The sequence below is a fragment of the Tyto alba genome, unplaced genomic scaffold (genome assembly GCF_018691265.1).
Source record: "Tyto alba isolate M040663 unplaced genomic scaffold, T.alba_DEE_v4.0 Super-Scaffold_7, whole genome shotgun sequence".
Taxonomy (NCBI): domain Eukaryota; kingdom Metazoa; phylum Chordata; class Aves; order Strigiformes; family Tytonidae; genus Tyto; species Tyto alba.
In genome coordinates, this window is record NW_024881328.1 from 26,063,177 (window position 1) to 26,075,773 (window position 12,597).

At 38.1% G+C, this 12,597-nt stretch overlaps 1 protein-coding gene across 1 annotated transcript in view; it reads right to left on the minus strand.

Annotated features, from left to right (window-relative positions):
• Window positions 1–12,597, minus strand: part of PDE11A (phosphodiesterase 11A) — a 137,022-nt gene that overhangs the window by 16,884 nt on the left and 107,541 nt on the right. The window contains exons 16-19 of the mRNA XM_033010958.2: window positions 8,904–8,981; window positions 7,457–7,520; window positions 4,421–4,495; window positions 1,794–1,877 (exon numbers count right to left, since the gene is read on the minus strand). Of these exons, the coding sequence (XP_032866849.2) occupies window positions 1,794–1,877; window positions 4,421–4,495; window positions 7,457–7,520; window positions 8,904–8,981 (301 nt within the window). The remainder of the gene's footprint in view (window positions 1–1,793; window positions 1,878–4,420; window positions 4,496–7,456; window positions 7,521–8,903; window positions 8,982–12,597) is intronic.

The following is a 12,597-nucleotide window of genomic DNA, read 5'->3' on the forward strand; positions in this document are numbered from 1 at the left end:
TTACCCCTAAGGCTGGAGCTGCAATGACTTCCAGGTTTGATGGTGTCTCTTTTTTAAGTTGTTGAGCAGCAGGCTAATAGCTGCACAGCATGATGCAAAGACAGCAGAAAGCAGGGAAATCAGATGTGAATATATTCCCCAGAGATCTCCTGCTAAGATGGAGCTAACTAACCAGAGCTTTAGTGCTCAGATGTAGCCTTCTCATGCAGAGGATGGGCTGATTATCAGCTCTTCCTGCTTTATTGTACATTTTTGGATTACAGATGTTATTACAAATCATGAATTCTGGTATAATATGCATCGTAGTGTAATATGAACTATTATATTGAAAGGAACATTATTTTTAAAGAGGTTTTGTCCAATGTCAGCCCCCCCATACCCCCTGCCACATTGTCCAAAATGATCTTGGTATTTTAAAAAATATAGATTTATATTCTTCTTCCGTGCTTGTGTTGCCTTAATTTTTTGAAAGCTGTAGATTAAGACAAAGAATGACCTAAGAAAGGGACAGGATCTACTGGCAAAGCAGTAGCCCACCTTGCTGTTTACACAAGTACATGCTGTCCATGTTACACAACAGGAGTTGCCTTTGAGACTGGGCAGTCACTTAATTGTTGCCACAGTGGCAGCCTGATATACCACAAGGTATAGAGAGCAGGGGAAACATATCATCCTTATTACCTTGTATGCTATTGATGACATACCTGGTCTATAAAATGAAAAGAAACTGCTAATCCATTTTTGTTTGTGTGTAGGGAAGCTATATTCACACACAAGTTCATCAGTTTAATGTCAGCATGGGAGCTGGTACCTGCTTCCCAGCTCTTGGCTTTGTATCATCACTGACCCATCCATCGCTTGGAGACGTGAGGCAGTTTAGGGTGCAGCGGTAACAGGGAGAACTTGTTGCGGTTCCCCAAAAATGCCTAGTGAGAACATCCCCATGTTTTCCCAGATATCAATGGCCAATCTGGCAGTCTTTATTGGTGTAATGTGCCAATAGCACTGTGTGGTTTCAGTGAGGAGGAGGAAGACTGGCAGACACAGTTATTGATGGTTGATTTTCTATAGTGTTATTTTCAATTTATCATCCTGCTCACATAGCTCTGCTTTCTATACAGATAAGAGAGAAAAAGTTAAAATGGTGAACCTTATGTTGCACAAGTCAAATTCTGAGGCTGGTTTAATCCAAAAAGAGAAGCATTATTCTGATCATCTACAGCCTTAATAAAGTAGTACTTGAGAGCTTATACTCCTTATATCAAGCACTCACGCAGTCTATGTAGAAGCACGATTAAAAGAGTAAATTCCCAGGTTAAACAGCACACAGGTTAAACCACAGATCGTTTGTCACTAACCTTAAAGGCTTGGCCTAGAGAACACCTTAATAGTTTGGAAAGGAGCCAGAAGGGAATGCAAAGACTCAGCCTTGAACTTCCCTTTGGGTCACACATACTTGGTCAGGTTTGACAGCAGCACCTAACGAGACTATCCCTCTGGCACCTTAGCAGAGCACTCTGCAGCTTGCCATGATGAGAATTAGTTTGTTTCAAACACAATAAAATAAACAGTTGCCCTATCAGCTTTTATAACTTAGAGGGGAATTATGTTTACAGATATGACCACCTTCAGGGAATCTGAAGATTTCTGCTTAGAATTCAGACTTTTGGTAAAGCCAAAGAAAGAGAAGTGTTCAAGTAGCCTTCAAGGCTGCACTGTAAGCTAACTCTTTTTCCCTAGAGAGGTAAAAACAATCTTCTCTGGACTCTACAGGAGCAGTAAGTAAAAATTACCTCATACAATGGCATGCAGATGCTATCAATCCACTCGAGCTGCAACCTGGGTAGTTCATCTTTCCTGTTCCGATCAAAAATGGCCTGAATTGAGAAGAGAACAAAACTGTCATGTTTTATGACACTGGAGTATTTTACAGACACATCATCCAGCACTTTGGAGTTATGATCAAATTCTCACGACCAGAACACTTTGTAAACCGTAATCAATCTTTGCAGCAGTCTTCTTACTGCTTTGTCTAGCATGAAAAAGAAACTGTTTATTTTCGATGATGTCTTGCAATTTGTAGGCTGAATATATTTGAATTTTATAATTCTGTGATGTAAAATAAATGCTCCACAATTGGAGTTGAGCTTGTATGAAACCTCCTGCAGAAATGTAAAGGAGATACCTTTGAGTAGAAATTTCCCTTTTCTCACATAGGATATTCCAGCTCAGCAAAATGAAGAGGGATGGATCTGGGCTGTCTCCCTCCCTCCCAGTTACAGACCTTTTCTGCAGAATCAGCCATGTCTGTGAATCCAAAGGGTGAGGAATCAACAGATCCATTTTGGGAGCAGTTATCAATTTGTTCCTCTGGAAACAGCCTAATTCACTGCTCACCACACTCCCCCAGAGAGGAAATTATGGAGGTCAAGGCTGATATTTAAGAGGGTTGATTATTGGCTGAAAGGAGATGGAAGAAACTAAGTTCTGCAGAGTTTGAACATGAGTTGTTTTCTCCATACTCTGCCTAAGATTACTTGAGTCCATCAGCAATCCCTCTACAGTATTTTAATCATCCTTCTAGTGGCCCATCCACACCATTTACCAAATGCCTCCATTTTTTTTTTTTTTTTTTTTTTACCCTCTCAATATGCAAAGTTTTAAATATTTCTGTCTTTTTCAGTAGAAAGTCTGTTCTTATTCTGGGCCCATATCTCAAGGTTGATGTCTCCTAAGAAAACTTACTTTCCTTTTCTACCTTCTAGAAACACCAGACTACACACATTACATTAAATGTCTGGTTGAATTCTTCTAGTTGTAGCCTGCTCTTTCTAGTACACAGGTATCACACAGTGTATAAATAAGACCAGCAGGCAAGATTCAAGGACTCTGTAATGTTAAATGAGAATCTTGGGTTTGATTTTTGGAAAATTCAGTCTTTGCTGTTTAAATAATTTTGAAAAATCCTGTAATTTTCAGATTGTTATAAGCACAATGCAAGAAAAAAAAATCCTTGAGTTACAAGATAAGAGAAGATCACGTTATCTTGCTAACAACTCTCTTGCCTAACTAGCAGCAATACCTATCTAGGTGGCTTGTCATAGTGATATGTCATGAAATTTGTCAGCATTTGATCTTGTTTAAAAATTCCTCATTAATATATTAAAGCTCTACATGATTTTGATCTTTAGCCATCGGCTGTTGGAACTGATGAACTCTATTATTTACTGGCCTTATCTCCCAACATGAGTCCAGAAGAAAGCTCTGGCTTTTGTCTTTCTCTGCATTTATTAAGGCTGGTGGACCTGGGCCATTTACACTGGAATTGATTGCTACTTGAAGACAGTAACATTAATGTGTGTGTTGAAATAAAATTACCTCCTATTATGTTTCATTAACATGAGAAACACACTTTTCAGATTTTATATCAAGGCAGGAAAGGCACTTATATGGAATGGTATTTGCAGTTATTCAAGCCTAGATTCAGTCTCAGAACTGTGAATACCATGACTGACTAATTACTCTTCTACTGGACTACAGATACCATTTTTTCTAAGATGTACACAGAGAACCACTCTAGGGAAGAAATCTATTAATGTCCCAACCTCTGACAGCATGCAAAGTGAAAAGCCATTTATTGTATCTGAGCATTATTTACTACAAACTTTTTAACTTAATTCACTTCATTACATCACTACAGGCTTATGTGCAAGTATTATTGAAGTGAGCACAAGTTGAGCCACTAGAATAATAGTCTTTTAATTTTTGGAAGCATAAACATATTTGTGAATGGCTTGTAAGTTAAATTCTTTAGAATACTTTCTGTTACCCTTCTTCTGTTGCCTCTGGATAATGCCTTGTCAACATTTAGAGGTATTTAACCTGGGTAGGGCTTTCTCTTAAAATAATTCACTGAAAATCTTGATGAAGCTGTTTTTCTTAGTTCTTGTTTGAGACTTTATACCCATCTTCCTATATTCCACTCAATACCAATTTATCCTTTCAGTCACAGAGTTATGTTTAGTTGTATACCTACCTATATAGCATTTGATATATCAAGTAACACAGATAGCTGCAACATAAAGTAAATCTGATAATTTTGATTTCCATACATAGCTGGTGATTTTTTATTTGAATACCGTGTATTGAAAACAATACCCGTTGCTTAGAAAATTAACTGACAGAATAACCTTGGGAATAGGTACAGAAAGTAGGGAAAAGAGCTCAATGCAAAAGTGACTGATTTGATTGGAGAGCTTTTATATATGGCTCTAAATGCATGTCCTTATTGGACAAAGCTTTTCTTTATCTCAAGATTTTTCTTTACATACAAAATACAGTTAGCTTTTCTGTATGAACCCAATGATATTTTCTTACCCTATTCAAGATAGTAACTAGTTCAGAAGTGATAAAAACTTACTGAAGGGGTGAGTTTGAGTTCAAATCTTTCTCTGTCTCCTTGTTCAAAGAACTCACTGGTTACCAGCTCAGCTGCCTAAAACATAAATCATTATAAAAATTAGAGTTCTTGCTACACAATTTTTAGGGTAATGAGTTCTTGCTCAGACCATAATTTCAGCCTGTGCTTAACTGTGAAGAAGTGATTAGCCCCACTTACTACATGACTGATGTCAGGCACTTTTTTGTGTAGTTTTCAGGGACTGGGCATACAGGGGGTATAAACAGCCATAACCAGTGATAGGCACACTTACCCCATTTTGATTGGGAATTGGCTGGGGGATTTACATTGATTGCAATGTTGAGGTTATATGCAATTTACTCAATGCAGCTATATGCAATTTACTCAAGTATTGAGAATAGAATAGAAAATTATAGCTTCTCGGCATCCAAAATTATGTCTGTAAAAATGCCTTGTAAAATGTGCAAGAGCTCTCTGAGTATTTACAGGCTGTTGCCATATATAAACAACTTCACTTAGCAAAGAAACTTAATTAACCAATAACCTCTGTTGTCTTAATGGAATGTGAAATCATTAAAAATTCTCTCCATTAGGCTTTACTTTTTTCACATGACTGTCAGCGCTATAGGATCTGAAGATCTAAATATGAATTCAGATTGTGATTATCATATTGAATCAAAATCAAGAACTCTGGTGGGTTGGAAACTGGAACGCATCTTTCTGACTTTTGTGAATGAAGATCTATTCACAGCAGAAGTTCATGCTTCTCAGAAGAACACAAGATTTAAAAACAAAATTAGTTATGAAAACAACAGGAATTTTAGGAAGTCAAACAGAGAGCAATCCTGATATAGCAGCCTTCATATACTGTACTCTTCTCATGTGTGGGGTGTCGCAGGTAGGCATGTGTGACAGATGCAAAAAAAAAAGAAGCTAATCTACTGAAGATGGCATTCAGTTCCTAAAGGTCCTGTTATGCCTGCTTATTGTTTTCAAGTGTTTTCAAGCTAGGAAATGATTTCATAATGCTAAGACACAAGAGTAGTGGGCTAAGCAGAGACCTGCACTTCATAAAATCTAAAAATTTCTTGCTCTAGCAACTGCATAGTAGTTAGCACTCACAAATCCTAAACTTGTTACAGTTGAAATAAGGAGTACCAAAATAAATTGGAAGTAGGTGAATTGATGTTATAAAGTACTCTTAAATCTTGAGCTAGGTTATCACACAGTTTGGAACTTTATAATGTATGTAATCCCAGTGCACTAATAAAATTCTGGATCAATACTTCAGATAGAGGAATAATTTAACAACCTAGCAGCAATTAAGGGTTTGCCAAGTATATTGTATAAAAATAATCAAGACAGTCTCACCCCTGTCTCTCACTGCTATTCTGATCCTGTTCTCCTTGTGTCCATTTCCCTCTTATCTGTTTCTATCTACTCTTCCTGAAATTTGCCTTCTTACATCTAGTCTTTATTCCCTTTGATTCACGTATTTTAATCTATTTCTCCCTCACTTTTCAAGTTTTTTTTCCTGTCCTGTTTTTCTTCTGTGGACTTACTAGCCTCTCTACTCAACCAGGTAGTGTTTCAATCAATCCCAGACTGGATTTTTCAATATAAAGTAAACCTGTACACTAGGTTGCAAGGGAATTTTCACCCACAGACCTCAAAAGTGGTAAGGATAAAAAAACAGTTTCCCAGAGACTTCAGCACTAATTCATGCATTAGCATGAAGATTGACAACATGGAAAACAGACCCTACCTGACATTTTGGCTGTCAAAGAAAATGAAGAAGCTAACTGGGTTAAAGAGAAAAAATAAGAAGGGATTGCACACACTGCAGCAGTGGCTAGGTGGCACTGAAAAATCCTGCACATCATTTTCCCACTGCAGGATATGAGGAAGTTCCCCGATTTCCATGCGAGGTGACCATATTCTGGCCTTAGAAGGACTATCGTCACAGTCTGCTTATAAAAACAAAAAAGACTCATCTGACAAAAGTGCAAGCTGAGCTGAAGCCCTTGCCACACAAATGCCTTTTTTACTGATTTAATATGCATATAATTTTTATAGGTCCCTTTCAGCTCCTGTTACTTCCTTGTCCTTATCCAAGATATCTGGTTGCTCCTGCATCACAAGTTCTCTGGTCTAGCTTCTTTTTTTCACCCTATCTTTTTATCTATCACTTTGCTGTTAAGCCAATCAAACTCCCTCCAGGTGCTTAGCCATACTCAGCTGTGCTGATGCATTTCCTATTTGCTTTTTGATGCTGTATATTCCTCCAAACCTACACACAGCCTGCCTTCTACTAGCTTGTTCTGGACCTCAGTAAAGGAGAGAGAATTATTAGCATGGATACAGGAAATATTAAGGATGGATGCTAAGTAAGGAAAGATGCCTAGAAGAGGGAAAATAATGTGGTAAAGGACAAGACTTTTGGGACAGGTTGCTTTCTCACATTGTAATTGTTTGCCAGTGCCGGACCCAAGTTTTATATGTATTTCTAAAGAGCCTACTCAGCAACAGAAGTCTGAATTTTTGTTTCTAAGTATAGGATGTCAAAAAAGGCTCTATACTACAATTGCAGGTTTTCCCATCACTGTTGAGAAAATGAACACATTTCTCTTATAATATATACTGAAGATTTTATGTTAATCATTGTTTGCAGATCATCTACTGGCATTTTTGATTTAGGGAAGAATCTGCCACTGCCAGGGAAATCTTTGAGACAAAACGAGTAAGCACAGCTACATGTGGCTAACACTTTTTTTGTTTAATCCATCCATTTTTGGTTAATAAGAGGAGAGGTTGTAAAGCCAGATCTCTTCAGGTAGCTACATGTTGCTCACCAGCATGTGTACATGGAAAGATTATGCAATAAACTATTTCTTGCAGAAACCCCCTGCTATTTTTTTTACAGCATTAATACCGCTGTAAATTGATTCCAGTTTTGGTCCCTTGTAAGCCAGGGCCCTGGGAATATTGTCCCGCCAGTCCCGCCTCCTCCCAGCCCTGCTATTAATCATGACTTGCCTGTCTTGAAATCTCCCACGGTTTGGTCACAGCTCCAAGGTCACAGGCTGTCATTAGCATTGATCTGAAAACCAGAAATGAACAATACAAGCTGAATCAACCTTTGTTGGATTTCTAAACAACTCTGCTCTGGATGCATAAATAAATAATACATATATAAAATGTCAGCGCTGGCACCTTCTTTTCCTCCAGAAAAGAATGACATGTTTGAAAACTCAGCCATCAGCATGGCTTTTACATCACAATTGTGCCTAGGAAGCCTAATGTGTTGCAGGTCATCAGATGATGAATTTTGGTATTGTGCACAGCACACTAGAAAAGAAATGATATTGCAGAGGAATAACTGCTAATTTTGCAATACTTCTAACACTACTTATGTTAATACCTGTAATATACTAGAAAGCATGTGCTTCACGTGATATAAATAAGGATATTATTACATAATAACACCTCCAAACTGGATAAATTTATATGCCTATTTGTAAGTGACTGCTGTAGCAAGAGAACCTATAATCACAGGAGGCATCCCAGACACCGTTTAAGCAGTTTCTACTGCTCATCTACAATAAAAATTTAAGATTTACTATGAGCTATACTGTTCCACTGTAGTTTAATACCTAGCTACAACCATGTTTTATATGCATTAGGAGAAAGAAACCATTCAGCTGTAGAAAGCGTTTATGTACAGTACCATGATGCAGATAAAAGTCTAAGAAAGTTTAAATGAAGAACAAGGGCACTGAAAATGAAGCATCAAATATATTGCCTGAATCTAAAATTAGAAATGGGTGAAATGATATGGAAAATAGAAAATGGCCAATATTTTGGTCAAAAGACCAAAGGAAACAGAATTTTAATGAAATTTCAGATAAAATGAGACATAATCAGGCACGCATATGCAAATGCACACATTTTATTGTCTCAAAAGCGTGGTGTACTCAAACCACCCACAATGTCTGAGGTTTTCAATAGGATGCATGCTCAGATCATTCCTGAGGGCTAGAAGAGTACTATGTATCTGCAAATTCCCAGGTACAGACTAGGAGAGGAGAGAGAAGCATGGCCAGTAACAGAAAACAGCTGAGAGGAGAAAGTAACAGGGAAATGGGCAGGCAGGACCTTTGTGTCCTGAGACAGAACATTGATACTTTCTGGAGAAAGAGTGGAAGGGCTGAGCAGTAACTAGTGGGGCTGGGAGAAAGGGGAGAAAACGTGACAGACTGCGAAGGCAGAAATAGGAATGGAGAAGGTGATGTCACACTGATTACATCCCTGCTGTTTGGTAATGTTTAGAAATCTTACCATATATTTCATATAATGGATCATATTTTTAAAACAAGCTACTTTCTCTTGTTACTTTAAGTCTTCTCTCCATGATATATGAAGTTCCTTAAAGAAATAGGACTACATTTGAAATAACCAGAAAGCAAGAAATAGTAGTGCTCACCGAAATATTTCTCGGTGGTTTTTTATACTCCAATCATAACCACCTTTTCTGACAAGTTCAAAAAACTCGGTCCTTCTCCTGAAACAAAACAGATTATCAGAGAAGGAAATAAGACACTTCCAGGGCAGCACTGCAGTAGAAACACAGTTGTCTGGATGATACAAAATCATTGCACCTCATGTATTATTGTTAAAGTCGTTATGTTGACAGTCCATTTAAGCGAAACATACTAATTTCCAAACGTGTTCTATAAATGTCTGTTATCAATGTCAGAGTTGCCTAGTAAAAGCAATATTGTATTTATGGTCTCCGCAGATAAGGAAATAAATGGTACCAGAATGTTCAGTCTTCCATGGAAGCATGAAATGTTCAACTACAGCAGTGGACAGACAGACAATAGAAACACCCCTGAAATATGTACACACTTCTCTTTACTTGTCCTTGCAAAATGGTTTTTACTTCTGTATGCTGAAGGGTTTTTCAGGAGTGTGCAATTCAGAACAGAAGCAGATATCTCAAGTTAGTAGTTCTTATTGACTGTAAACTAGGTCTCCCTGCTTGATCCTATGCTTTGTCTTCTGGAATACCTTGCCTGTGTCCTCAAAGATGGACAAAACATGAACCAGAACATGTTTATGCTTGTTTGGTGCCTTTACTAAAATTCTGACTCACCACAGTCTATAATTTTTTAAGGCACTGAGATTCCAAGCAGCTCTAATTGCACGCAGAGTGACTACAATGTGAATAGATTCTGTCCTAGATATAGCAGAAGTTGAGGTACAAAAATATGGAGCAACTTGCCCCGAGTGACACAACATATTGGCAACAAAGCTGGAATGCAAATACCTATGGTCTGAGTGACAGTCTAGTACCCTATCTCACAGGACACTGTGCTATCTTTTTGGCAAGAGGAAATGTAGTTAGATACTCCAACAGGAGAGAGCTTGCAAAATCTTGTATTTTCTACATTCACTTCAGCTAGACTGAAATTTTGAACAGTGATTACTGAAAGCACAATTTGACGGCAGCCAGTACAGATTCTACAGACGAGGAGATGTTGATCAATGGACAGAATTTTACATGTAGCATGTTGCATTATTCTGGTCCCTGATTGTCATGTGTTATATGACCAGTAACTGCTACTATAGAGCCTTTTTGTAATGGATTTCATGGCAGCAACTAGAACAGGGAGATATAAGGACTATGTGATGATATCAAATCCCTTATGTTTTGTGCAATAAGATATAAAAGAGTTTCACTTTACAGAATTTGCTAGGACAATGCAAAGTCACACGTGTGGAAATCAAAATTCAGTTCTCTCACATAAACTCATAGCGTCATAGCCTCAGTGGAAACAAATACTGCAAAAATGAAAATTTTAATGGCCAAGAGTAGTTGGCACATAAACCTTAAACTAGCCTAATCCTGAGCAGATCATCAACAGCTACATAGCTTACTAAGAGAGAGAGCTGTGGATTGTTGCACCCTGTATTTCAGTGCCCAGTTTACCAATGTAAAATTTGGTAATGATTTCATTTTGAAGTATTGGATATTCTGGGAAAATTATGTGTTACTGGACCAAAACCAGGCAAGAATGTTTAAGGCTGAAGGCTCAGGAAGATGACATCCCAGAAACATCAAACATTCAAATTTAAAATATAGAAATCTGTAAACAGTAACTGAAAATGTGAGTCGCAAGACCTTATGTTAAGCTGAAAACTTTAAAATAAGATTTTTTTCTCCAAAATCCATTGAAATGGATGCAGAAGTACTAGTTCAATGCCACAGAGAATTTCTAGTGCAGGAAGGAGTCAACCTGAGGAAAGCAGCAATGCATAAGGAAACAGTTTAGTGTTTCCTACTGGTTGCTTATGGCTGGATTCCAAAACAAAGAGGTTTGCTATTATTAAGCAAATATAATATGTCAGGGTTTCAGAAAAAAAACATAATTATAACAATTTTGCAATGTCTATGAGTAACATTGGCTCTGGTTGTATTTTGCCTGGAAGGGAAAGTTGTCTTGATATATATAGCAAATCCAGTTGCTCTACAGCCCAGTGGCTCAAGACATTATTTGAGTGAATTTCCATAAACTTCATTTTGGTTCCATGCATTTGCTTGTTGCATGATCTATAAGCATCATTATCTAGAATTATCTACTGAGATCAAGTATATTTCCCATCTGATCTTCCACTGAAAATCATCCTTTTGTTTGTTTGTAGAAAAGTAGTGCCTTGAGAATGTTATAAAGACTCGCTCTGCCTGGAGTTTTGTTGCTGTTTTGCCAGCCGGACTTTGTGATCATTAGGTTTAGGCATTCTAAGAATACTGATCTGAGAATTTCCTTCTCTACAAAAATATCAAAGACATAGCAAACTGAAAAAAGAAGTTAGGAATTTGTGCAGAAACATCTGTTCACATAGCGTGGCTTTAAGAAGTGTAAATCGTCAGTGTTTCCAGGTAATGATTTTCAGGAACTTTTGGAAGTAAAGTAGCGTAACTACTAACTGATTAATGAATCATAATAACACAAGAGGAAAATATTACTTAGAAGTCTGCAAATAAGTTAAGAGGCCTCATTTGCTAAAAGTTTTCTGATTCATGTAGCACATAAAAGTCAATTATGCAAGCAAGGAAGAATAATCTTGAAATTCAGCTGATGTCCCTTTTTGGACGTTTTTTCTCTGTATTGAAATTAGAAAGACAACTTGACCATGTAGTTTTTCAACCTGAGGCAGGCAGGGAAGAGAACTCCATCACGTCTGGGTCTGGACTGGGTTCCCTCCCAAGGCACTGCCATGGGCCCTCTCTGGGTCTTCCAGGGGCAGCAGGCTCCCAGCCGGGGGGAGCACATGGGGCTGTGCTGGGGCAGCTGCCCTCTCCGCTCCTGCAGCTCACCCCCTTCCTTGACAGCACAAAACATTTCTGCAGCACTTGTTATTTGTGGTGAGACAAGAGAACCTGTATCGACACATCCCTGTGGTCCTTGTGTCTCACTCAAACCTGTCAGCAAGTTCCCCTGTCATACCAGCCTCCCAGGTAACAAGAAATCCTAACAGACAGCTTCAAAAAGAGTACGCCTAAAAGGGTTTATTTGTCCTGCTCAGGATTTTCACGTTGACAAGCAGACGTTTCCTTCATGGGCTAGTATTTAGAAGTTATTTATAATAAAACTGTTCACTAAAACCCTTTATTAATACCACTTCTCTGAGAATAGACTTGCAGGAAACAGTATCAGTGTGTCTACTGCCAGTACTGTAGTACAGCCCTTGGCACAGTAACCAAATATTGAGAAAAAAAAAAAAAAGACAGAACAAACAGTGCAGCATCCCAGTTAGTATTTTTACAACTAACAGTTAAAGATACAATGCTGATATAGATAGTTGAACAATTTCAGGGTAAAGACTTTTCCTGAAGTTTCCTGAAAACTTGGTTTGGTATCAACCATCAGCAGAAAGGAGGGGTGGAATCCAGATATACCACCCTAGGAAAAACTTTGCTAAATGCCATCTAGCACTATATGGGATAGGATAACAATGGACATCAAACAAAAATTCCTAAGGATGAGTTGTTGTCAAGACTGGAAAGGTAGTATGCTGAAACTGCACATCCAACAGCACTTCTCCCTGTAAATCAGCCACAGGCATGGGCTGGAGAGGGGGATGTCAAAAGTGCAGTGTGATGGTGGGACCAC